At 47.5% G+C, this 25,302-nt stretch overlaps 1 protein-coding gene across 1 annotated transcript; it reads right to left on the bottom strand.

Annotated features, from left to right (window-relative positions):
• Positions 1 to 16,655: 16,655 nt before the first annotated feature.
• Positions 16,656 to 19,555, bottom strand: LOC144106191 (zinc finger protein 711-like). The gene is made up of 2 exons (XM_077638932.1): positions 19,475 to 19,555; positions 16,656 to 17,221 (listed from the first exon to the last, which is right to left on the bottom strand). The coding sequence occupies exons 1-2, from the start codon at positions 19,552 to 19,554 to the stop codon at positions 16,744 to 16,746; spliced, it is 558 nt and encodes a 185-aa protein (XP_077495058.1). The 5' UTR covers position 19,555; the 3' UTR covers positions 16,656 to 16,743.
• Positions 19,556 to 25,302: the final 5,747 nt, after the last annotated feature.

Here is a 25,302-nt window from a genome sequence, read left to right as displayed (position 1 = left end):
CAAAGCGTTTTCTCCTGTTACAAAGCCTTCTTATGTGAGCGTTGTACCACAGTGCATTTCTATGATTTGTAATGGTGCGTAGGGGGATATATCTTTCCATTAGTTCGTTAACCTTAGCAACGAAAATGTTCCAGTTCACCTGCGCCTCCCGGCTATCAAAATCTGTTAAAAATGCATAGAGAAATGAAAATAGTTCTTAGTTGACAGCCTGAAAGTCAGCTCTGCTATAATCACGGATGCGCTTGAGTTTCTTGTCAGCGTTATTGGAAGGATTGCAGAAATTAAACGAGACTAGGAAGTGGTCACTTATGCCGGGCATGCAGGTCAAGTCTGAAACGAGATCAGAATGGGATGTCAACACTAACTCTAGTATGTTAGCAGTGGTGTCTGATAGACGGGTTGGTTGGGATACCAGCTGAGAGAGGGAAAAGAGTGAACAAAGGTTCAAGAACACATTGCCTTGCGACGATGGGGATGATTTAGGAGTTATTTCCGAAGACCATGTCAGCTCAGGAAAGTTAAAATCGCCTAACAAAGTAATGGGCGCTGCAGGGTGCCGCTTAACAACAAGGTCAAGCACATCATGCAATTCAGATGTGAACGTGGAAGGATAATTGGGAGGTCGATAACATGCACCAAAAACGTATTTGTGATGGTTTAGTTCTAGCAGGCCCAAATGAATTCTAGATTAGTTTGTACAGGAATGTGATAGGACTGTATTGTTTTCGATATAGCAAGCAAGACGCCACCGCCTGGTCGCTGAGTGCGATCGCGTCTGTAAACTGAAAAGCGGGATGAATCGTCAAATATCTCACTATCGTGTACGTTAGTGTGAAGCCAGGTTTCTGTTATTGCGATGGTATCAGCCTCGCACGTGTCGACAGCGGAGTGAAACGATTCGCGTTTATTAAGAATGCTTCTAGCGTTGGACAGTAGAACGGATGTGCGAGGAGGTGATAAAGCCAGACCACTTCCCCTCGTTCAATGCTATGGGTTATATTCATCGCTTTCCGAAATATTGCTTACTTCAAGGGGAGCGGGACGGCTCTGCTCGCTTTCGACAAAAGATTGGACTTGCAGCTCCTCAATGGTATCGGTATCAGCGTTAAAGATGTAGCACTTGCGATTAACAACCCACTTGTTATATCGCAGGCGGTACTTGGGAGATCGCGGTAGTTTTTTCGCGAATTCTTTTAGTTTTTTGCGGGCGAAACGAGTGGCGGGGGAAAAATCTTCAGACACGGAAAGTTGTTTGCCACTTAGTTTAGTACGGAGGTCTAACACTTTCATTCTGACTTTGAAAGAGGAAACTTTGATGATAATAGGGCGATTTTTTGAGGGTGAAAAAGTGCCGAGACGATGAGCACGTTCAATGTTTAGTTGTGTGGAATCGTCGTCAAGTACTTCCGACAACGCAGCAAGCGTTTTCATTTCAGTCACATTCCATGATTCGCTTTCATCAGGAATGCCATGCAGGATCAGATTATTCTTTCTCGACTAGTCTTCCACGCTATCTAGACGAGACTGCAGTTACCGCCTGGTGCGATGTCAGACGACTAGTAGTGTCCTGAATTGAAACTAACTCAGGCTGGATAGTATTAAGAATGTTAGTTTTTGATTCAAGAACTTCAAGGCGATTGAATACATCTAATATTTTGCTTTTCAGTGATGCTTGATTGTCTTTAATGATCCTAACGTCTGCGCAGATCTGGGTTTGATCTTTAGCTAATTCTAAGGTCCGGTCGTTGATGCTTGTAAGCATCGCTAATATAGACGTTTCAGGATCGTCATTTGATTCTGACTTTGAAATGACTGGGCGCGGCTTGGGTGGGCCGGGATTGGTCTCAATGTCTAAAGAGCAAAGTAGTACAAGCGATACATCAACACATTCACTGAAGGTTGCGAGCAGCACATGTGGACATAGGAGCAGAAAGAGAAATCGGTTGTCCGATATTTAGGCATAAAGCGAATAGCTTGTACAAACCTGCGGAGCGTAGAGCAGAGTTTCGTTAGCCATGGTGCCGGGAAGGCTGCTCCCATGTCCACTGAAACTGCATTCGAGATTTGGCCTGCTTAAGTAGTCTGCCACGCAGGCTTCCGTCCCAGATCCGATCGACACGTGTGGCGAGGCGATAGAAGTGCCGGTGATAGGTAGTCCTTCGAACGATGCGCACGCAGGTGATGGTTTTTCCATTTCCAGTCACCGTGAAAAACCGGGGTAAGTCACGAAGCATGGCGAGGCCAGCATGCAGGACGTTGCCAGGGCCATTATAACCGGCGGAACGTAGAGCAGAGTTGCGTTAGCCATGGTGCCGGGAAGGCTGCTCCCATGTCCACTCATTGAGCCGAGCTCGACGTCTTCTTAGATGTCGTTGATGGAAGTGGTTCACTATTCACGGGACCTATATGCTTCCCTAGCCGCTTGACCCCTGGAGATCACGACGAGCTGGTCCAGCAGGGTGGGGCTGATTCGCAATGTGTCCCATCGCTCGCTAAGGGAGGATGAGGGATGGGGCGGGGTAGTGGGGCAGATAAGAGATGGGTGGATTGCCTTGACGAAATCGCATACTCCAATGACGTGCTATAACGTGCCTTCTGAGTCTTGCATAAATTAATTCATTCTCGTACCTTTCCGGGTACGTCTTGTTTTGAAGGTATGGGTGGGGTAAGGATCCTGCCTGTGTCTGCCTCTAGATCGCTTTCTGTTTCTGCTAAGCGATTTGTGAGAATCGGGGTAACGTCGCGTCTCCGTCTTGTAAAGGTACATAATGTCCCTAAAGCTAATTATAGACTGTGACTCACCTTCTTCTACCCGGTGTTCCATTTCTCGGGCGAACTGGTGGGCAAGTTTACCCTCCAGCCCAGAGTGAGCCGGTGTCCATATCCACTCAACTTTCTTTTCCGGTACGTCGCGTTTACTCTTGGGAATATCTACTGCCGCAATAGAAACCCACCCCTTTCCGTAGCTGTTATACGCCTCTTGCGAGTCAGTGACAATTCTTCCCACTTTGGGCTGCACGAGTGCTAGCGCTATTGTTGCCTCTTGTGACACCTCCGGAAATTACGTCTCGATGGAGGCTCAGGTTACGAGCACATCCCGCGTCTAATCTGACAGCGTGGCTTTTCATGTAAACTTGGGTATGAAGGGCCTGTGAAGAGAGTGACTCCCTCTACCTCTTCTTGTATTTGATCTAAAGTCTCCGTCAAAGCCGCTTTACGAGAAGAGTCCCAGCGCCTTCTTGGCGGTGAAATACATAAGCACTCGTGTACTGTGCAAGTCATTTTGCACTTTAAATAACCAGAGGTAGTTTAAGCTAACCTGGACCCGGCCATAGCTGCATCGCACACAGCCGTCATGCTGAACCACAATTTATCCAAACAAATCCGAAGCCCTCCGCTGCACTATGACACGACGCCCTCATGCAGCTTCAGGAAATTAAACTCCATACGACGTTTATCTTACTTTTTATGTTTAACGCAAAGGAGGCGACCAGACTCAATGACCAGATTCCACCAGAGCCTGTGCATGTCCACAGTGGTACTTTTTTCACAGCGGGAAAGTTGCTCGGGAATCTCAGGAAAGGAAATAGGTAAGGCCTTCAGGAACAAAAAACGATGAATGAAACAAAGAAGTAATTCTGTACGTTGGCGCCACTTCGCTATTTTTAAAAAAGAAAGGGGCTAAGGAGCCGTAGTTAAAACACATTTTTACGCTCCACAGGGGCTTGCTATTGAATGTGCAGACTAGTGAGAATTTCCTTCGTGCAATCTCTCTGGCAAGCAGCATCATTACAGGATTAAAAAATTTGAGATTTCTGCTGTTTAGTTATCCTGTGACAACTCAGGTGTTTGCAAAGAGCAGGCAGTAAAACTAGTTTAAAAGATCAGTTACATAGCAAAAGGAAAAGAATAATGGTCATCTTGGCTTTCATTCAGAAGCTGCACAGAGCGGTTGACTCGAAAGTTTTTAGAAACGTTGGATATTGAACATGCGGGCTCTCCTATGTCAGCTTTACCACTGTTTTCGATTGGCCGAACAGCATTCCTCCATTGCTATAACAGTTTGCAATGTGCGAGCATATCTGCAAAGGCCTTTTGCTGTTTTATTTGGTTCCTCTGTATATATAACATAATTGCTCCCACTATTCCGCTGCAGACAAGATATAAACTAGGCTGGCACGTTCGCGTGTGCCTGCTCCTTCACGTTGTTCTGCCTGGCTTTCTATGTTCTGAACAAACAAAGTCGAATTCTTTTTGTGCAGTGTAAAAAATCGCACTTGAAAGTTGTACAGAGTAAACCAAGTGATAGTGTGAAAGATGATCGCCATTATGAATTCATTACCTTCATGAATTAAAGCCGTGCACAACAGTGATGTGTACTTCATGCAATTAAACTTTTTATGGTTTCGCACACGTTCGCCCTTCGTGGTTCTTGCTTTTTGCAGCGCCTATGCACTCAAGAAAGTGGCTAAGATTCGCGGTGAGTATTAAGAGGTTGCCTCAGCCGCTACCAGTGGCTTCCAGCTGGCTCTTGGCTTGCTGGATTTGATTTACATTCAATATCGAGCAGGCCATGAGCCAACACCAAGCTTTTGAACTCGGGTGTGTAAATACTGGTTGGTATTCCCTACGAAGCTCTCAAGTTTATAGGAGAAAAAAGGAGAGGGATCCAAGACAAAGCCACATTAAAACAGCTTGCCATCAATTACCGGGGCAATGTCGGTGGATAATTGGACAGAGGTCCGAAAGTGAATGGTTATAACTAGGGCTTGCATTCGCACATGATATTGGGCCACATACCAAACAATTCAAAATCGGTCTCGGTTGTGCATAGGCTCCTGCCCGGCCCTACGCCAGGAAGAAAAACACCTGTGGTTGCGGAGCACTTCCAAAAGCGACAAGACCGGGGCATCCGTAGACCCTTTTTCTATTGCCCACGTTTGAAGCTGGTGCCGAAAAGATGCTATGTCCTCGTCATCGCTTTCGTGATCGGCTTCCCATTAAGGAAAGTGTGCAACAGCTGTATCTTAAAAGTTAAGGACAACGCAGCGAGCCATGGAAAGAAAAATGATAAGTGTAACTTTAAGAGACCGGAAGCGAGCTTAGTGGGTGGACATCCTAGATGAAATCAAGAGCAAGAAATGGGCTTGGGCAGGATATGGAATGTGAAGGCAAGAAAACCGCTGTTCCTCACGGGTAACGGAGTGGATTCCCAGAGAACTTACGTGTAGCAGGGGGCGGCAGAAGATTAGGTGTGCGGATGAGATAAAGAATTTTGCAGACAAAGGGCAATGTAGCTGGCCAAAGAGAGGGTTAATGGGAAAGACATGGGAGAGGCCTTTGCTCTGAGGTGGGTTTAGTCAGACTGATGATGACGATGATGATGATGATTATCAACCCGACGGCATGTAAAGGTCCTGATGATGTCAATGAGCGTTTAAATCTACAAACACCGATGCGGCTCCAGGTAGAGCCTCTTCGCTTCTGGGGATAGGGCTCGGCACGTCCTCAGTGTCCGGCACCAAACATTCGGTCCAGCATACATCACGCTGTAGCTGCTTGCACTGCTTTGACATTGGACCTGCACCAGCTTCGGCCCACGCAGGGAGCTGCAGGATAACTTCAACGTGTCTTTTCCTTCTGCGACGAAGTTTCTGCCCATGGCTTTCGGCTGACATGGTGCAGATCTACAAAGGCATCACTCACTTTTTTGATAATTATCCATCGTTCCACAAAGCGCAAGTGCGAGTCGCTTGCTTGCCTCGGCGGTGCAGTGAACTCCAATATTTGATCACTGTACCGGCGATGCGGATGCAGACTTTGGCTAGGCTTGTGGGGACCTGCCCTTCAGAACCCCTGATTTTGCTTTCCCGCGAGGCACCGTGCAGCGGCAGTCTCACCTCGAGGCTGAGCGCATTCCCTTGTCAGTTACATTAACTGGCAAGAGAGGGCGCCAGCATCGCTGCGCGGGAGACTGCTGAAGCCCGCCCGCGGGAGATGATGGGCTTCGGCTGGGATCGTCGGCGCGGGCGGACGTGTCGCTCGCGGCTCCGCTCTTTGCCGGCGGGGCGAGGAAGTGACGGGGAGACAGGCTCGCGTACTCGTTCCGTCCGGCCTTCGGAGCATATATCCCTTGCCCTAGCGCGGGCGAACATTCGCGCGGAACCTTGCTGGTGAGTCGGACGTCCTCGATTCATTAGCGTACCTTGTTGCTAGCTGGCGTTATTGTTTCTGTAGCAATAAATGCCTGTTTGTGTCAGCCAATATGTCGTTCCTTTGTTCCCTCAGAGCAAGGCCCGCCGTGGTCGGCGAGCGCTCGCTAGCGTACGCAACCACGGGGTTGGGTCCGGGCGGTTTTGAACCGTGTCAGCCGCGATTGAGTGGGGAGAACGTACTTATCTCCCCAATTCAACCCCACAGGCTTAAATGCGAATTGCCTACACACTGTAATGACGATGATGCTGATGCGCTCATAATGCAGTGTAGATTCTGGTCTATTGGAGTAAAAGAAGCCTTCACTGTTCTTTTTTCTTTTTCGCATATATGTGAATAGATTACCTAGTAGATTCTGGCCTTTGTAGTAAAAGAATCCTTAACTATTTTTAAATTTTTCGCCTATGTGTGACTAGCTATAGTCCGCTCTCTGTCTTGGATCTTTTTGTTTTAAAAGCTCTGATTTACACTGTTATGCCTGAATGCAGCGCGAAGACGCAGTTTTACTGTATCTTTTCGGCCTGAAATTAGGCGAGTGGCATCCTAGCCCATTTCCAAAGCGTACCACCACCTACTACCTTTATGGAAAAGTGTGCCGCATTCATTCGGGTGTCACAGTTTACTGTCACGTAGACAGAATGCAGATCATTCTATTGGGAATTCATCTAAACTGGCGACAAACGAAGACCTCACGAATTAAGAATAATTGTACATTCATGCGTTCATCGTATTGAAAACAGTCCAGCACAATTCCCTGTACAAAGAACCTTAACCGACCAGCGCGTGACGATGTCGCCTCGGCAAAGCCTTTGTTCATTGCTTACATTGCAATACGGTAATGTATGGTATAAAATCTATATTCCCATGCATCTTAGGTTGATAATAAGGGAGTACTTATTCATTTGAATCTTGCCAAGCAAAGCTATACGGCTATAAAAGAAGGCTATTGTACAACTTTCTCAAAAACTTCTGAGTTAAGTTCGTTCCGGTCGGGGTTTGAACCCGGGACCACCGTTTCACCGGAGGAGTTGGTCCAAAAACTGAGCTAACCGGGATGGGAAGCTTATGGTGAGGCGAGTGCGAATTGCCGATGTAAGACAAGAAAAGACGTCAACTGTTGCAGCTCCGCTAATTTCGGCGAATAGGCTTAATTTCACAGAAATGGCTCAGATTCTTCGAAAGCGTACGCCGCTTTAGAGTCTAGTTTCGCCTCCACGGCTAGGTCTTCGGCGGTATCACTAAAATCCGCTTAGCTTTCTCTGCCAGTGGAGCGGAAGTTACGAAGTCGAAACGCGCTGTTTCTTCTCACGCGCCTTTTCTAGAAGGCACATCTTTTACAAAACCGCCAACCTATAACCTTATGAAGTCAAGAAAACACTTTTTTTATTAAAACGAATTCGCCAGGCCGGTCTTGTGTCAAGAGAGACCACCAGGTGGCCGTCGGAGAGAGCGGACGCACCTCACCTCGGCTCCGTATATTTTCACTCGGGAGGGCAGATTTTCGACATGAAATGGACTAATACCACCCATAATCGGTCAGTGAAGGCTTTCGGCACCCGTTCCGAACATTTTCCGTGCAATTCCGACCATTTTTGCTCGAAAAAGACTTTACCGCCCCGAGTCAGGCGCGGAACGCTATGGCTCGCGTTGTTGCCATCACAAGGGCCCCCGCCGCTGCGGCCACCGGTTAGGCCTACGGTCACCGGTGCGTCTAGACTCACCCCGATTACGTTTTGACCTAAGAAATGATGGTGTACAGCGCTAAAGGCGAAGAAATCAACCTCGAAGACTTCGCTAGGGACCCGCGTTAGTCGAGAGCAATCCATGCCTGCAGTGTGGTCTTCGCAACCCTAGCGACTTCGAATCCGGCTCTGAAGGAGGCCGCCCAAGCTCACCCACCCGCCGACCCGGCCACGTTGGCGTCGCCAAAACAAGGCAAGACTATTTCTCCAAAGCTTAAACGTCATGCACCTCTACCATAGATCCAGGCTACGGATCTGAAAGTAATTTCCGGACCTGATGGCGGATTGGATCTTAGACAATGTAACGGCGGCGCGCTGAGGCCTATTGTGTGCGCGGCTGTGATGCTCAACTACTATGAAGCCCGGCAGCACGGCCGACTCAGAGTTAACCCACACAATAACTCGTTCACAATCAGCACACCTGCCGAGGTGCGTGCCAAAAACTACGTGCAGCTGCAGACGCTCCTACTGAACGACAAGCAATTCTCGGTAAAGCCTTACATCGCCACACCCGACGATGCCATACGTGGAATTCTCTGCAACGCAATCTACAACCAAACCGACGAAGAGATATTCAACGACCTCGTCGCAATAAACCCTAGCCGATCCTGCACAATAGGAGACGCGCGCCCTTTGGGCCGCACTAAATCAATCTCGATCACCTTCGTAAAAAAAAAGAGGTTCGCAAGCAGCTCAACATCTACGGAGCCGCTTATAACTGCCATCCCTTCAAAGCCAAGGTAGAGGCCTGTTTTAACTGCTGGAGACCGGGCCACTGGTCGGACGTCTGCCCTCAAGCTGTCAGCAACCGATGTCAAAGATGCGGCGGCACCCATCCGGCAACTTCAACTCCCACGTGCGACTCCAAATGTATCTTTGGCGGTGGCTCCCACTTCACGGGGTACAAAAATGCAAAGTGCGGTTATACCGGGCTCGAAACCCGAAATCCAACACCAATGCTACAACCACCACAGACAATCCCGCCGAGCCTTCACCCACCAAGAGCACGACTAGGCAGTCCCTATCATCACGCAGCCGGCTTCAGACCAAATCCAGAATCGGTTGCAGGTCCGTCTCACGGAAAAGCCAGCGCAGGAGCCGGTCCGCCTTCTTCCCGCCACTACCGGGACTAAAAGCCCAGCCCATAATCACACAGGTGACCTCGAAGCCGAGACCTCCCTCGCTCGCTAAAGAGAATCCTTAGCGCAGAGCACAACTCCGACAGCAGGGTTTAGAAATTGCAGAGCTCCGCCAACAATTACAGCTACTTCTCAGGCGAGAGCAGCCTACAAAAAATTCCGTCCCCCCATCGCAGTACAAACTATCACACCCAAACAACTCACTCCTTCCCCTGCCTCCACCTCCTCATCACGCGCTGCGTCACCTACTCGCAACCGCCCCGTTAAGCGCAAGGCTCAAGCTGAAAATGACCCCGCATTTCGGTAGACACAGCTGCGCTCACTCAGCTAATCTCGATAATTCAAAGCCTCGAGCAAAACATCAACGCCCTTCGCACTGATACTGCAGCATGGATGGCAAATATTGCAGGGCCGGATGACTGCTGTCGAGCGACTTCAAAGCGCACATGAAGCCTCTGTGGCTCAAATCCAGCCCCACATACAAGGACAATTCATCACCCAGCCAAACGGCCCAAATCTTCTAGACCCGTCAGTCGCCCCCAACATTGCTGCACAACATAGCTGCATCCGTGTATGGCAGTGGAATTCCAGGAGCTTCCGAGCGAGGCGCGACAACCTTTAACTTCAACTCCAAACCTCTCAGCAGACGAGATACCTATCGTCATAGCATTGCAAGAAACTCTCTGTAATGTCAAGCTTCGAAACTACACAGTTCATGAGTCAACGAGCGTGCTGCTATGAACGCGAGTAGCGACACTGGTTCACCGTAACTTTACAGCAATTGAGAACTCTTTAGAGCTTGATGACATAGACGGCCTCCTAGTAGAACTCTCACTTCATTTCATTTCATTTTAATACATTAAAGACCCACTGGGGTTATTACATAAGGGGTGGGTACATACAGTCAAATGAACAAGTGTTATGTTGAAAAATGGTTGGTAACAGCTTCGGCGAATGTGGATGGGCATGAGATGGTAGCGATGTCATTGGAGAGGTCGTTCCAGTCTACAGAAACACGGTGAAAAAAAGAAGTGGCACAGGTAACAGTACGGGCACGGGGGCGAAACACTTGGAAAGGATGACGAATGTGGTGGGATATGCCGGTTGGCGGGGCAATGTAGGGAGCGCAGCGCAGCGAACTATGGAAAAATTTATGGTATAGGCAGAGGCTAGAAATACGACGACGAAGTGAAAGGGGCGCTAAACTGGATTCCGTTTTAAAGATGTTACACTGATATCGTACGAATAGGAGGAATGAATGAATCTGGCTGCTCTGTTTTGAACTGACTCGAGCGCATTGATAAGGTAAACTTGATGAGGGTTCCAAACTGGCGATGCATAATGTAACTTTGACCTGACAAGAGTTTTATATGCTAGTAATTTTACCTGTTGTGGGGCGTGGCGAAGATGACGTCGTAAGAATCCGAGAGTTTTATTAGCCGAGGAAATGACGTTAGTAACGTGTGTAGCCCATGATAAGTTGTTACACAGTGTGACGCCTAGGTATTTGTATGATGAAACGGACTGCAGGTTAACGTTAGCGACTACATATGGGAAATCAAGCGGGTTACGGCGGCGGTGGAAGGACAAACGTTTACATTTATGAGGGTTCAGTTCCATTAGCCAACGGTCGCACCATTCCTGTATGCGGTTTAGGTCATCTTGAAGGTATGTTGGGTCGGAGGCGTTAGTAACTGTGCGATAAACAACGCAGTCGTCCGCAAACATGGGAATATTAGAGCACACATTGGTCGGTAAGTCATTAATATAAATTAGGAATAGAAGCGGGCCTAGTACAGAACCTTGAGGGACGCCTGATGTTACTGGTAGCGGATTGGAATTTTGATTGTAAACAACGACAAACTGTGAGCGATTAGTCAGGAATTCTTCTATCCATTTTACTATGTCGGGGGCAAGTTCAAACGGGAAAGTTTTAGGATTAAGCGTTTATGAGGTACCTTGTCAAATGCTTTTGCAAAATCCAGGAAAATGGCGTCGGTCTGTAGGTTAGAATCGAGATTAGCATGTAAATCATGAATGAATAGGGCTAGCTGCGTTTCACAAGAAAAACCTTTCCGAAAACCGTGTTGAGACGAATGGAAAAAATTGTTCGAGTCGAGGAAGTTTATAATATGAGTATAGATGACGTGTTCCATTAGTTTGCAGGGCACACTAGTAAGGGAAATGGGTCGGTAATTTAACGGCGAATCTTTGTTACCTGATTTGTAGACTGGAACGACCTTTCCAGTTTTCCAATCGTCCGGTAGTTGTCCTGTTGAGAGTGACTGGGTGAAAAGTAAGCATAAGAACTCGGCACAAATATCATTAGTGTTCTTTAGAAGTTTCGAGTTAATATTGTCTACACCAGATGAAGATGAGATTTCCATGTTTCTAATTAAGGACGCAATACCCAGTGAGGAAAATGCGACTACCGGCATAGCATGCTCAAAGAGTAAATTAGATGTATGAAGTTGCGTATCGGTTTCATTAGTAAAGACGGATGAGAACGCTGCGTTGAATAAAGTAGCGCACTCAGAGTCGGTCATAGCCATGCCTGATTCGTCTTTGAGGGTAGTCGTGTGTTCATGATGAGGGTTAACGGCTTGCCAGAACTTCCTGGGGTTATCGCTGAGCATATTAGGAAGGTCTTGATGAAAAAAGTTGTGCTTCGCGTTATGGATAGCAGATTGATACGATTTTTCCGCAGCGCGGTACATCGCCCATGCGCTTTGCGCTCCATGGGCTCTTGCTGAGCGGAACAGGCGTTTCTTTTTATTTTCCAACCTTTTAAGACTTTTAGTAAACCATGGTTTGTGTGGATTAGCGTGGAAAGTTATTTGGGGAATGAATTCATTGACTAGGGCATCAAGTTTATTCTTAAATGCTAGCCAGTTCTCATGAATACTTCGTGAATGAAAACTTGAGGAAAAACTTACGAAAAACGTTGTCAGTTCGGCATTCATTATATCATAATTACCTTTGTTGTAAAGGCGGATTGTTTTCCCTTGCTCACGCAAGGGAAGCATCCTATTCATACTAAACATATATAGCCCGTCAAAAGTCCCTCCGGCACCTCTCATAGCAGCAATGCGCAAGGCACTCACGCTCAGTGCAGACCATCCCATTCTGATAATTGGCAACTTTAACGGCAACCACACAAGTTGGGGCTACAGCAAAAACGATTGTAAAGGCACCTTGGTTTGGACTTTCATCCAAAATGAAGGCTTATCCCTGCTCAACGACATAGACCAAGCCAAGAGGGTCGGAACTAATATTCAACACAACAGCCCGGACCTAACCATCCAAAACACCTCCTCAACAGTCATTGGACAAACACGCAGCACTCGTTCGGTAGTGATCACTATATACTCAGCACCGATATCAACCTCACAACCTTAGCCCAGGTTAGAAAACGACGCCTGGAGGTGGTAGATGGGACAAGTTCCGTCAAATCTGATTAGACGTCCCAGACACCATCACAGACCTGGACACCGGGACACAAACTATCACAAAGGGCGTGGCTGGGGCCACATCCTCAATCTCTGACACCCCAAATGCAGAGACGGCAGATAGTCGCTTACTACAACCTTTCTTAAGTGTATGCCAGCCTTCAAAAAAGGTGGCTGGCTCACAAACACAATAGGCCACTCAAGCGGTGCATAGCCGCGTTACTAAACAAGATTGAGGCCCATGCAAGCCAATGGCACACCAGCAATGGGGCAAATTGTGCGATCGCTTGAGCGGCAACCTCGGCCTCAAAGAGACGTGTACATTTCTTTGTTGCTTGCTAGAACCAGGAGGCACGAATGCAATGCAGAGGAAAAACGTCAACCGCATTCTGCAGAAGCTCCCTCTACAGGATGACATCTTGGTAACCGCTCTTAAAGCACAATATCTTACCACAAATCCAACAACCGCGCTCCCTCCTTACACCTGCGGCCCCAATCCTACACTAGATGAGGACATTCCTACATGGAAATTAAAGCCGCCATGCAGAAACTACGCACCACTTCGGCCCCGGGGGCAGACGAAATCAACAAGATGCTTAGGAATCTCGACGAGCGCTCTGTTCAGGCTATAAAAGAACTATTCAACAGGTGCTCGCAAGATAGAGCGCTACCAGCCCAATGGACGCACGACCGCATAACCTTTATTCCGAAACAAGGCAAACCTGTAGATATAAAAAGCCTACACCCAATATCCCTCAAATCCTGTCTAGGCAAACTGTTCGAACATGTGGTCCTGTAACGCCTACAGAACTATATCGACGATCACGACCTACTCCCCCACACGAAGAATGGCTTCCGCAGTCATCTGTCCACACAGGACGTTATGCTTCAGACTTCGAAAGAGGCCCTCCACCCCTGAAATGCAAAACGCACGCGAGCAATTCTAGCTTTGTACCTAACCAAAGCCTTTGACAACATCAACCACTCAGCCATCCTAAAAGCGCTCTCGACAATTGGAACCGGCCCGCGCACCTTCAAATACATTTCAGCTTTTCTAAGACACCGCAGAGCAGAAATCTGCTTCGGGTCTCTCTCCTCCCCAACCTTCGCACTCGGCAGCAGAGGCACTCCGCAAGGTTCACTCTTCTCGCCGCTGCTCTTCAATATAACACTCATTCCCATGGCGAAGGCTTTAAACGCAGTACCTAATCTCTCGCACTCTATCTATGCCGACGACATAACACTGTGGCAACCACAGGAAATGCCGGAGCCATGGAAGAAACATTGCAGGACGGCGCTAATTTGGTGACCGCGCACGCTGCAACCGTCGGCCTGACCTGCTCCCGTACCAAATACGATTTACTCATTCTTCGACTACATGGATGTAGGGCGGACCAAGGCCCCCCGCCTCCAATAAAACTCAAGTTGGACGGCACCCCATCCCAGAAATAGAAAAGGTCCGAATCCTAGGCATCCTACTCCAGAGTAACGGCAAGAACACTGCCACGATAACCAAACTCACAAACACTGTTCATCAGACCATGCGGCTCATACGACAAATTTCCAACCGGCACAGGGGCGTGAGAGAACATGACCTCCGTCACCAAGTTCAAGCATTTTTCGTCAGCCGCATAGTATACTCTCTCCCATATCTCTTCCTAACGAGAGCAGAAGAGAAAATCAACGCCCTGATTCGCCAGGCATACAATACCGCACTCAACCTCCCTCGATACACCTCCAACGAACGGCTGTTAGTCATGGGCATACATAACACACTTGCCGAGCTTACAGAAGCTCACCGGACGGCACAACTTGAACGTCTCTCCTCCATCCCTACAGGCCGCAGCTTCATTAAGAACCTAGGTCTTCACCCAAAAAAACACTCTCCGGCTTACGTACCACACCCCCGGGGCCGCCCAAACACTTCTAACAGTACATCCACTCCCAAAGAACATGCACTCAGTCCAACACCAAGCTCGACGCGCAGCAAGAGCCCAGGCACTACACTAACATTATAACCAGCACAATGAGGCTGTCTACGTAGATGCCGCGGCATACACCACTCACCCGGCGTTTGCCATTTCCGCAATAGGCCACAACATTTCACCTCTAGCAGCTGCATCGGTCCTAACGCACACCTCGCTAGAAGCCGAAGAAGCTGCAATTGCCCTTGCGATCTGCTCCACTACTGCCAGACACGTATTTAGTGACTCAAAAACCGCGACGCGAAACTTTGCAAAAGAGCGGACGCATGCGGTCACCCATAAAATTCTCAACTCCTCTCAGCGCCCCACAGGGCGCATTCAACTCAAATGGGTCCCGGCGCATGCGGGCCATCCAGGCAACGAAGCCGCCCATGACACCGCTCGAGGGTACGTCAACCGAGCAGGGCAACACGCCGAGCCAGGGAGCGCCCGTGACCGAATGATCACTTACCACGAAATTTCACTCCACTACCGAGAGCAACGACTCCACTATCCTACGCCTCACAAATCACTCACTAAATTAGAGCAGGTGACGTGCCGCCAGCTACAACCTTGCACTGTTTTCTCCCCCGCCCTTTTAGCACTAATGTACCCAGGTCTGTTCTCTCCAGAGTGTACCCTATGCAGAGCCCCAAGAGCTGCTTTCCGTCACATAGTATACATATGCTCTGAGTTACAGCCCCCATCGAAGTGAGAACTCACTGACCTCCAGCGAAGGGAGGTTGCGGTGTCCAGCACCGACCCAGCTTTCCCAAATCAGCTGGTGGGCTGGGCTTTGGAAGACACCGGACGTCACCGAATGCCGCCAACTTCGCGCGACCAAGAGCCAACCGAAGAATAGTTTAAGATATGGCTCAATATTCATTAAAATTTACCACCACCACCACCTTGTGTCAAGATTCTTCGGTAGATGACGCCAGCTACCCCATCGACGGGCTGTAGCTATCGAGCACAAAAGAGCAGAAATGGGCCAGGCGGCCGGGCGAACCGCCCGATGGCGGAATTATTTGACGGCGTGACAAAATAATGCAGCCACCAGGGACCCCAAACAGGGGGGTCAAGAGGGGCAGTCACCCCCAACACTTTTCTACAACAGGCAGTGCCCGCCTGCCCCCTGGCTCCAATTTCTTTCACTTTGATCTGATTTCTTACAATTGAAACACTTCAGTTCTAGGAATCTTTTCATGCAAAGCACAGCGGGGCTGAACTATTTGGTTTAGTAGCCAGTTGTGGAAATTTCGAATATAAATAACTTAAAGCAGTCATGTCCGAACAAAAGTAGACTGCCTGCAGCGTGTACATTATCAAAATTAGCAGAATTTAAAGAAATTATGCACAAACTTCAAAAGCGACTGATCACTCCTTGTGCGTAATCCTTCTCGTCTATAAAACGTCCCATTCCACTTCATTTTATATTGCAGTGAACATTTGCCCTGTTTGTGCGTTCGCACTCAGAACCACTGGCACACGGCTTTATCATTTTGTTTTTGACACCAGATGCGATCAGACTTATCTCCATTGATATTGGCTATGTGCGAATCCTTCCACATTTTCCCAGATTGTTGTAGTTGGCTTTGGTGCTTTATCACGAAGGTTCGTTGCCTTGTTTAAATTGAGCGCTTAAAAAAATTCAAGCATTCAGTTCATTGCCCGCCGAGCATGCTTGTGCGTATCGCCGCAGTCGAGTCATTTAGTTCTTAGTGGGCGCGAGTCAGACCTTTAAACGGTTTCTTTTGAAGCCTTTTTATCTGTATTCCTGACTGCTGGAGTGTCATAACCACATCCTTAAAGTTTGCATCAACCTTTGAACATTGAAAAATGAAAATTATTAAAAATGTGTGCAACTGAGCATCAAATAAACATCAAAATAAGCTCGATGTCTTGCCTCCCCCAACTCAAAACCAAGTTCCGGAGTCCCTGGAAGGCTACACATATAACCTTCCCTTCATTGTCAAGACAAGCTCACATCGTGTGATATCACATTCCGGGGCGTTGTTTACCCCTTCGTCTTTTCCATTACAGTTTGACTTCGTTTTGCTTTTCATTTGAGGCATGGATACGTAAAGTGTATGTAAAAAAAGTTATTTATTCAGTACAGAACCCTGCATCGCGCTACATCTCGCTACATCGCCGACGCATCTTGTGCTGCCTCTTTACGTGGTCGACCTTGACCTGGTTTCACTGCTTGCTGGGGTAGTGCAACTCCCGTAAGCTTCTACGGTGCCGGCGCTGACGCGTCTTGCGCTATTACTTTACGTGGTCTACCTCGGCCCCGCTTCACTCCTACTTGCAGCTGCGTACCCTCCACTGTGTTTCGCGGTCGTACCTTTGGCGCAGTTCCGTCGGCCATTAAGCGTGGCCGTCCTCGTCCCCGCTTGAATCCTTCTTTACCCTCCGTCGTGCCCAGCGGCTTGCAGGTGTGGCGCCTGAGCTTCGTGACGTCCTCGGCACCAGCCCCGCACCGCGGGCAGGTCAGCGGGTACCGGCGGGAGTGTATGACCTGCTCGTGCCTCCTTGCATGGACGCGTTGCCTGAACCTCTTGCTACACTGGCCGCACTCGTAGGGCTTATCACCACTATGGATCATCATGTGAAGCTTGAGATTGTCCGGCCGGGAGAACCTCTTCTGACACAAATGGCACACGGACTCTCGCCTGTCAACGTGGGTACGCTCATGCCTGATGATATCAACCCTGCGTACATGAAGGGTAAGGATAAGGAGAATCACCACACGACTACGAATATTTTCTCCGGATGCCTCCTTTAGTAGACACCTTTAGCATAGCATGTACCATGTTACCGTTACCGGTGCCGTTCCGTAGTACCTGGAGCCCGCGCAGCCAGTACACATTCGACATCACCCTGACAGCGCCAGGAGGCACCAGGTTTCGGGCAACTGCGCGTGCGCATGCAGCATCAGGAGCAATCAGCGCGCGCTAACCAGTGGTGGGCTGTCTTCCGGAACTTCGCAAAGGAAAACGCGGGACACAGTAGGCTAAAGGTATCAAGTTATGTGAGCACATCTCTTTCAAGGTTATGATTTTGCCAGTGACGATCGCACCTTAAATTTATATTCCTGCCGCTGGTGTTAGTCGCATCTTTTCCTGCTTCTGACGCATCTCTTCCGCATGAGCGAACGTCTCACGCTAACTTTATTTCCTCCCCTGTTGACGTTTCCTTCCTATGTCCTCGCTAAGGAAACCTCGGTTGACCCATACTTCGGTTGTAATGTGAGCGACTTAACAGTAATGCTTGATAATCAGGCTTATTGAGGAGCGTCTGAGGTACCACTGCTCAGTTCAGCTCTGAAAGTATTGAAACAAGCACGCGCAAAGTCACACTCAATTCTTTGCATCCATAAAGTTCAGCGCTAATGAGGCGCAGGCCACGAGGCGACCAGAAGTGGTGGGCGGCTCGTCAACTTGCGCCAGTCCTCGAGAGAGGCCGCTACCAAAAGCACCTGCCGGGCCATTTCCTACACGGGAGATTCGCTCAATTCTGACATCGCAGCAGCGGCATCACAGTGCCGATTTCTACACTGGGGAGGCAGCAAACAACGGCCGCGGTTATAACGAACACTCGCTTATTACGAAATAAGGTGCCGCTACCGTAAAAGTGTGTGTAAGAGGAGTGGCACTGCGTCTCAGATATAACGAACGACTGCCGCCGTGCAACTCGGTTAGGTCGAACAAAGATTCGCCGTGGACTCGGCAGCTGTATATAAAACTCGCACTTCCCGCTACCGCAGATGGCGAATAATGCCACCCGGCCCTGGTTACGTTGCTCTGAAGAGAACATCGGGACCTTGAAAAGTAACAAAAGGCTGCACTAAAACTACGCAAACTCGCCCGCGAGGCGTGCCGACGGGTTAAGGCATACAATGGTGATCACTGGATAAGGGTGTGCCAGCTGGGCAAACCTCTAAAGTGCAAGTGAGATTAGAGCGTGGTCGGCGATCAAATAAAGGTAGCGATTAGAGAAGTTTGAGTAGCAATCACTTGTCATGCCTGGCTTGCCCAGCAGATCACGTGGCAAGTGTCACCAGCCCAATCTGCTCTTCACAATCTGCGCTGCCACCGGATGTAGACAACGCCCAGGCAGGCTCTGCAGTTAACACGTTCTGCGCCTTCTTGCGCTAGCTTCAGGGCCGCATGGACCCAGCCATGGCAGACGACTGTGACGCACGTGCTGTTTGTGGCAACGTGTCGTTATTGGGCAGCTGGCCGGAACGGGTGACTTCGTTAACGCCGACATCACTGAACCACGAACGATAAAGCATTGTAAGTAAAGTACGAGCACTCCCAGACTTTCAGGAACATTATGAAGACCACGACGTGGAGTCGTATTTCCACCTGCCTTGAACGCTTACCTTAATTAGTTATGTAACGTCCCTAAAGCAGTTTGTTGCCGGCAAGGTTCTCGGCGGGGTGAATAATGACCACCGTGGATAGCTTGGAAAAGCTATAGGGCCTTAATAAGGCTTTTCAAGTATGAGACGCCCATTACTCCCTAACTCAATTTTTCAAACATAAGTATTGTTTCTCTGATTTTAAAATTTGGGTGTAATAGGAGGAGTTCACTTTCAACGAACATCGAATACAACGCACGCTATCAGTGCGACCGTCAGGCTCGTTTAGACTGTAATCGTTGGCTTACTGGAAAAAGCGGGCAGTGTTTCCTGATGGGAAAAGAATACGAAGCCTGCAAAAAAGCGCGAAGGGACACTTTCGAGTACGCTACTGCTACTAGTCTTGCTGGTGACTGCGTCGTGTTCTGTTCTTAAATCGTGGCATTCAAGCATTTATTGCGTACTATTTAGGCAACTTCACGATTTCTGCTTTTTAAAAATATTTATGGCTTCAAAAGATTCCTCATCAGCAAAAGGACATCTCTCCAGTTCACTAGTCACGATGGCGTCAAGCAAGGAACGGCACTGTAAGACCTACTTGCGAGTGCTCGTGTAGGAGCAGTGCGTGCAGTTGTGGATTCCCTCCATGCTATTCCAGTGTTTCCACCGGGTATGCATTTCCATGTTGTACTGCTTGGTGAAGAGGTCGCCGCACTTCTCAAAGGCGAGAAACAGGCTGTGCAAAGGAATGATATTGAGGTCCTCTGAAAAAGAACCGAGCAGTGGGAGGAGCGAATGAGCACATGTGGAGTGAAGAACTGCCCAGATAATTCAGTGTTCTTTATGTGTACCGTGGCAGAGAGGAACGGGCCAGCAGTAGCACTTTTTCACATTAGTTTATTTGTATCAATTAGGTGCATGGTAGAGTTCTTGTGATAGTAATAGATTAGTAGGTCATATTAATTATTTTTCTCATTCGCAAAACCAAGGCAGTGCAATGGTACTAGTCCACACAGATCGGTGAATAGGTAATATAAACCTTAAATTTAAAAAGACGGTACCTTTTCTGGAAGTGCTATTGACTAGATTCGCATCGGTCTACAAGCACCAGAAGAGTTCCCTCACAATGCTAATGTCATTTTCATACACTAAACATATATACATAAAAAACAAGCACCCATGCAATTTTATCCACAGTTTAATCTCCCTGCTTATTTGGCAATGTGTCACCTTTCCTTCAACTTTCGCCCAGATATCCTTGCACAGAGAGGTCCGCCATCTATGCTGACATTGAAATTGTTCATAATATGCCATAATCTAATTAGCTTAGACTTGAAGACAGAAAGGAAGAAGATAGTGAAGAAGTTCATTAACGAGTTAGCAGTAAGAGGTAAAATAGAGTAATTGAGGATATCGCTGCAAAACCCATATTCAGTTTAACTCAGGATGGCGATCTTAATTTGCATACAATGATGTATAAATTGACAGATGTCGTTGCGCAGTGCACAGTAAAAACAGGCGGTAGGACGGTTCGACAGGATACCGGCAAGCTATCTCATGAGACAAAAGGTCTGATTAAGAAACGTCAAACCATGAGGGGAACTAACCCTACAGACAGAATATAACTAGCAGAGCTAGCGAAGTTAATAAACAAGCGCACGGTTACCGGCATAACGAAGCTCAATATGGAGACAATCGCGCATGCTCTAAAGAATGGAGGCAGCCTAAAAGTGGTTAAGAGGAAACGCATTATTGCTAACGTACTATACCTGCAATCTATCTCTCACCTCTTCAAGAGTTCAATATACTCGAGTTAGCGAGCTGTACAAGTTTAGGTTATCACGAGACTATTATATTAGTCAAAAGCATAGAATCCATACCCTTACCGACATTGCCTGACAACGCTTAGCCGATTCAGTATACTCTACCACGTCTGCCCCATTTTGGAAAATATCTACCTGCCGGACTAATTACCGTCGACAAATGCTGCATGATCTGTTACCACGTATGTTGATTGACTATATAATTCAAGGTATCGACATTAATAAACTGCAGCTTTCTGAAATCATTGCCATGTTCATACGCTGAATCTTTATTATTTTGTGTAGCATATGATCAGCGCTCAATTCGTGCCATGTGATGAAGTTTATTTTGATAAGTTGAATGTTTGTACCACTAACTATGGTTTCATTTTCATTGCTTTATGTTTTGCTTTATACTGACAGAGCTAGCTGCGTCCTAGGACATTGCTTTTTGTGCGTTTCTCGCTGCTGCCAATGCTTGATAAGTTGGGCCAAAGACAACTCAAGCCATGCTTGAACGGCTTTTCCCTTGGCTCGTTTTTCACTGTATAGTGAGAAAAAATAAATAAAGAATGAAAGAGAACAGGAGGGCAATGACATTAGCAACATGGATACGCAAAACAGTTCTATAAAAATCGGTACAGTAGGCAATGAAATCCGAAACATCAATGAGAGAGACAGTATCCCACACCACTGCGTCATCCTGCCAGTGACGAGAGAGGAAGTAAAGAAAGCCTAAAGAGCAATGGGAAAGGAAAAGGCAGGTGGGGAGGATCAGGTGACAGCAGATCTGCTGACGACCGGAGGAGAGATCATGCTAGAAAAACTAGCCACCCCGTATACGCAATGTCTTATGACCTCGACCGTACCAGAAGCAAGTTTTATCTTAAATCATCAAAAATGAGAGCACAAGGACTTGTAAAATTACAGGCCGATCAGCTTACTATCCGTTGCCTGCAAGATATTTACTAAGGTAATCACTAATAAAGTCGGGTACACCTTAGACTTCAATCAACCAAACGATCCGGCAGGCTTTTCTAAAGGATACACCCCAATATTTCAGTTTCAAACTATCAATCAGGTGAAATAAAAATGCGCAGAATACAACAAGCACGTATATAAAGCCTTTATTTATTACGAGAAATTCTTTTGAGTCGGTGTAAATCTCAGCAGTCATACAGGTACTGCGGACTCTGGGTTTAGAAGAAGGCTAAAAATCGCAAGCGTAGCTGTTGTGTTGGTGAATGACTTATCGTGACAGTAAAAAGCCCAGATCCACTAAAGAAATACTGTTACAATCACACTATTGAATTAATGAAGCAGCCGCAAATAAATATGCAGCTCGAAAAAGCAGAAATTCACTACTGAAGTCGAAATTTAACTGGATGCGGGTCCGAGGAAAATAAAACTTTGGTGAAGGCGCGTAACCCAAACACATGTTTGAAGTTGCGGGGACACGTATATACTGCCGGCCTCAAAGTTTTCAGCATGCGCTTTGTCGGAAAATAAAAATATTGTTGCGCCACCCCGTGACCCAGCCGTCCTGTAACAGCTAATAACGCGTGATCGTTTGCACACACTTTAAGACATTTCACGTGATTAGCGTCCGTCGCTAGATCCAAATACATTTTCCCGCATAGCTGCATCCCGTAACCTGTAACCTTTTTGTGGCCAATATTACTTGCTACATCCGCTGGCACGAGCCAGAGAAGCTACAAGGCATGCAAGAAATACTGTTGTTTTTCGAACAGATGCATGCATCCCTTAAACGTCTGCCGACGATATCAAAATGTTCTATCCATGTACCAGAAACATTCATCATACTGAAATCTAGATTCCGTCGCTTTGCAGAGAGAAACGATCATCCGCCCTGACCCCGTCCACACCATTAAAGTGTGTTGAGGAACGTCGGTCACGTGATGCGCGGTCGCCGCTGCAGAGGGAAGGCATTCCCTCCGACGTGTGTACGTCACTAGGGACATTCTTTACACCTTCATCAGCAAAGGAGTGCGCGAAAATAACGAATACTGGTTCCTCATTACATATCATAGATGAGCGAACTAAGCAGCTAGCGGCCTTTGCATATTCTTTAATCTAAATACTGCGGTGTCAATAACTATATCCCCTCCTCTATGCAAGCCTCTGTTCAAGTCTAATGTCAATCGCGAATCGCACACTCACGGTTCTCGTCGTGCTGCACTTCCCGAGAGGATGGTTCTTCGGGCAGATTCGGATCGCCGCTCCCAGGAGCCTCCCAGTGGTCCGGAAGCGCATCGGGGGAACTCCAAGGCAGACTTTTTCTGAGAGTCTCACCAAAGGCTTCGATTGCCTACAATAAACGCGCATGGACAATATTGGCAAGAAGTAATGTTTGCTTTCTAGAGATCAGGGAAGGTGATCGCTGGTGTTGAAGGATTATGGTGCAGCGTAGTTTAAGATTTGCTGTTAGACATCATGATGGGCTGCTCTATTCAAAGTGATTGCCAAAAAAAACTGCCAAATATGATGGTACAAGAAGAGAGAGGTGTGTCCATCTTTGATCCTCTTTTAGTTCCGTCATTTTCGCGCAATTTTTTTGGCAATTAGAGTTGCAGCCTCTGCATTTAAGGTCAATGAAGTTCCAAGATCTGAAATGGTTTGCCCTGCTTCACAAAGCGCTTCGTACTTGTAGCGTGATATGCGCAGGTTCTACGGGTGACAGAGAAGATTTATAAAACAGGTTAGTGGATAATTCACATTTGATTTCATAGCGGAAATACTTGAAGGAAGAAGGCACATGCATTTCTACCTCTCTCTTCGTTGTTTTGTGATGTCAGCCATCTACCAGCCATCTTTCGATTCTTACACGGTAAAGGTTTTGATAGGAAACATTTCGCTGCGCTTGACAGGGGTGTCTATCTTGCAGTCAAGCATAGCAGTCACGAATCCGCAATATAGCAATATCGAACTCTGCCAGGAGAGCTAGATTCAGTAATTGCGCGCGACAGTTTTGCCAGTTAAAATAAAGGAAAAAAGGAAACTATGGGGACGCTGAAGCCACCTTGAAAGAGGAATGTGATAAGATTATATTGCACATTTAACACTGTTTCTGCTGCAACATCTGTGCGTGTTTGCATCAGCTTCTTTGAAATTGTCGGTGCACCAACCGCCTTATTCGGATTGCTAGCTGCAGATAGCTGTGCTCAAAACATGGTGGTCCCTTTGCGATAACGTCACAAGGTCACCCGACCACTCTTGGTTAAACAACAGATATAATGACATCTATGGCGGATTCCGCTCCTTACCTAAACATTAATGTCATTGCATTGATATTTGGCAGCATATACTCCTTCAATTAACCGACGCCGTCTTCCGCCTTGCGGTGCCAGTGCTCTATTGCTTGGTCAGTTCATTCTGGGCCATGATTGCGCCTTTTAGAAATAGAGAGCACCTGTCAAAGCACTCTATAAAATGTTTCGTAAATGTCCGTGTATGGTTCACTTACCTCCCTCATTACGTCGTCCAATGCTGCGTCAGCACGCGCGACAATTTCTCGTCCGTCGAAAGCTGGAAAAAAGGATTTCAGGCATATTTTTAGATGCCTAACTATTGAAAGGGTAGCAGCTTTGTTGATAAATTACTTATTGTGGCATTAAAAAGGCCAGATCTCTCTAAAAATGCTGTTAAAATCACACTATTGCAGCACTGAAGCGGTGGCAAATATACATGCATCTTGAAAACCCCGAAATTCACAATAGAAAGTGAAAACTTACAGGATGCGTGTCTGAGGAAAATAATACATTGGTTAAGGCACCTGACCCAAAGACATGATTGGAATGTTTTGGGAAAAGTGGCCACAAGAGCTTTCGGCATGCATGTTCTCAGAAAAAACAAATAGCAGAGGCTTATCTCAGCTATGGCAGGATATATGTAGCCAGAGCTGCAGTTCACCTTTGTTACGCATGCTGTCTAGCTTGTTGTTGTGACTGAATGTTAAGAAATTTAGAAGTATTCGGTTAAACACACTGTTTATTTATTCATTCTTTTGACAGATATAAACATTGCCTATGATCGGTAAAGTAACGCGCAGTTGTCTCAATACTGCTTACACAGTATTTAGACTGGTTGGTTTCTCTCAGATACTCAAGGTCAACGGTACTTCTTCATTGTGTAGTCAGAATGCGAGGATCGCTTGCTAAATAAAATCAAACTTTTCCTTTATAATATCGACTAAGAGGACCTTGTTCCCTATTGAAATCACCACACCGAGTCGTATCACCTAAGCGTTTATGCACACAGCCGCATCCACACGACCCTACGCGCGGCCGTGGTAGCTGCAGAGCTCTGACGTCATGCGTCTCGCACCAGCTGCCCTTCTCCGGTTGTGCGCATGCGCATTCACGCGCGGCGCCCGCGGGCTTTGTCGGGCGGGCTGGGCTGCTGGCGCAGCGGCGGCGGCGACTCTGACGTCATGCGCCGCGCCATTCCTGCTCCTCTCCAGTTTCACGCATGCGCACTGTTGGCTTCACCGGATCATGGCGAAATGCTCGACTGGGTAGCGTAGTGTAGCTCTCGCTACAAAATTACTGTTGCGCCGCTGCACGACTCTGCTGCCCAGTATTAGATAATGACGCGTGATCGTTTC

This window comes from Amblyomma americanum, chromosome 1 (genome assembly GCF_052857255.1).
Source record: "Amblyomma americanum isolate KBUSLIRL-KWMA chromosome 1, ASM5285725v1, whole genome shotgun sequence".
NCBI classification, from domain to species: Eukaryota; Metazoa; Arthropoda; class Arachnida; order Ixodida; family Ixodidae; genus Amblyomma; species Amblyomma americanum.
The sequence above is the reverse complement of the archived record's forward strand: the minus strand, read 5'-3'. Positions and strand labels throughout refer to the sequence as shown.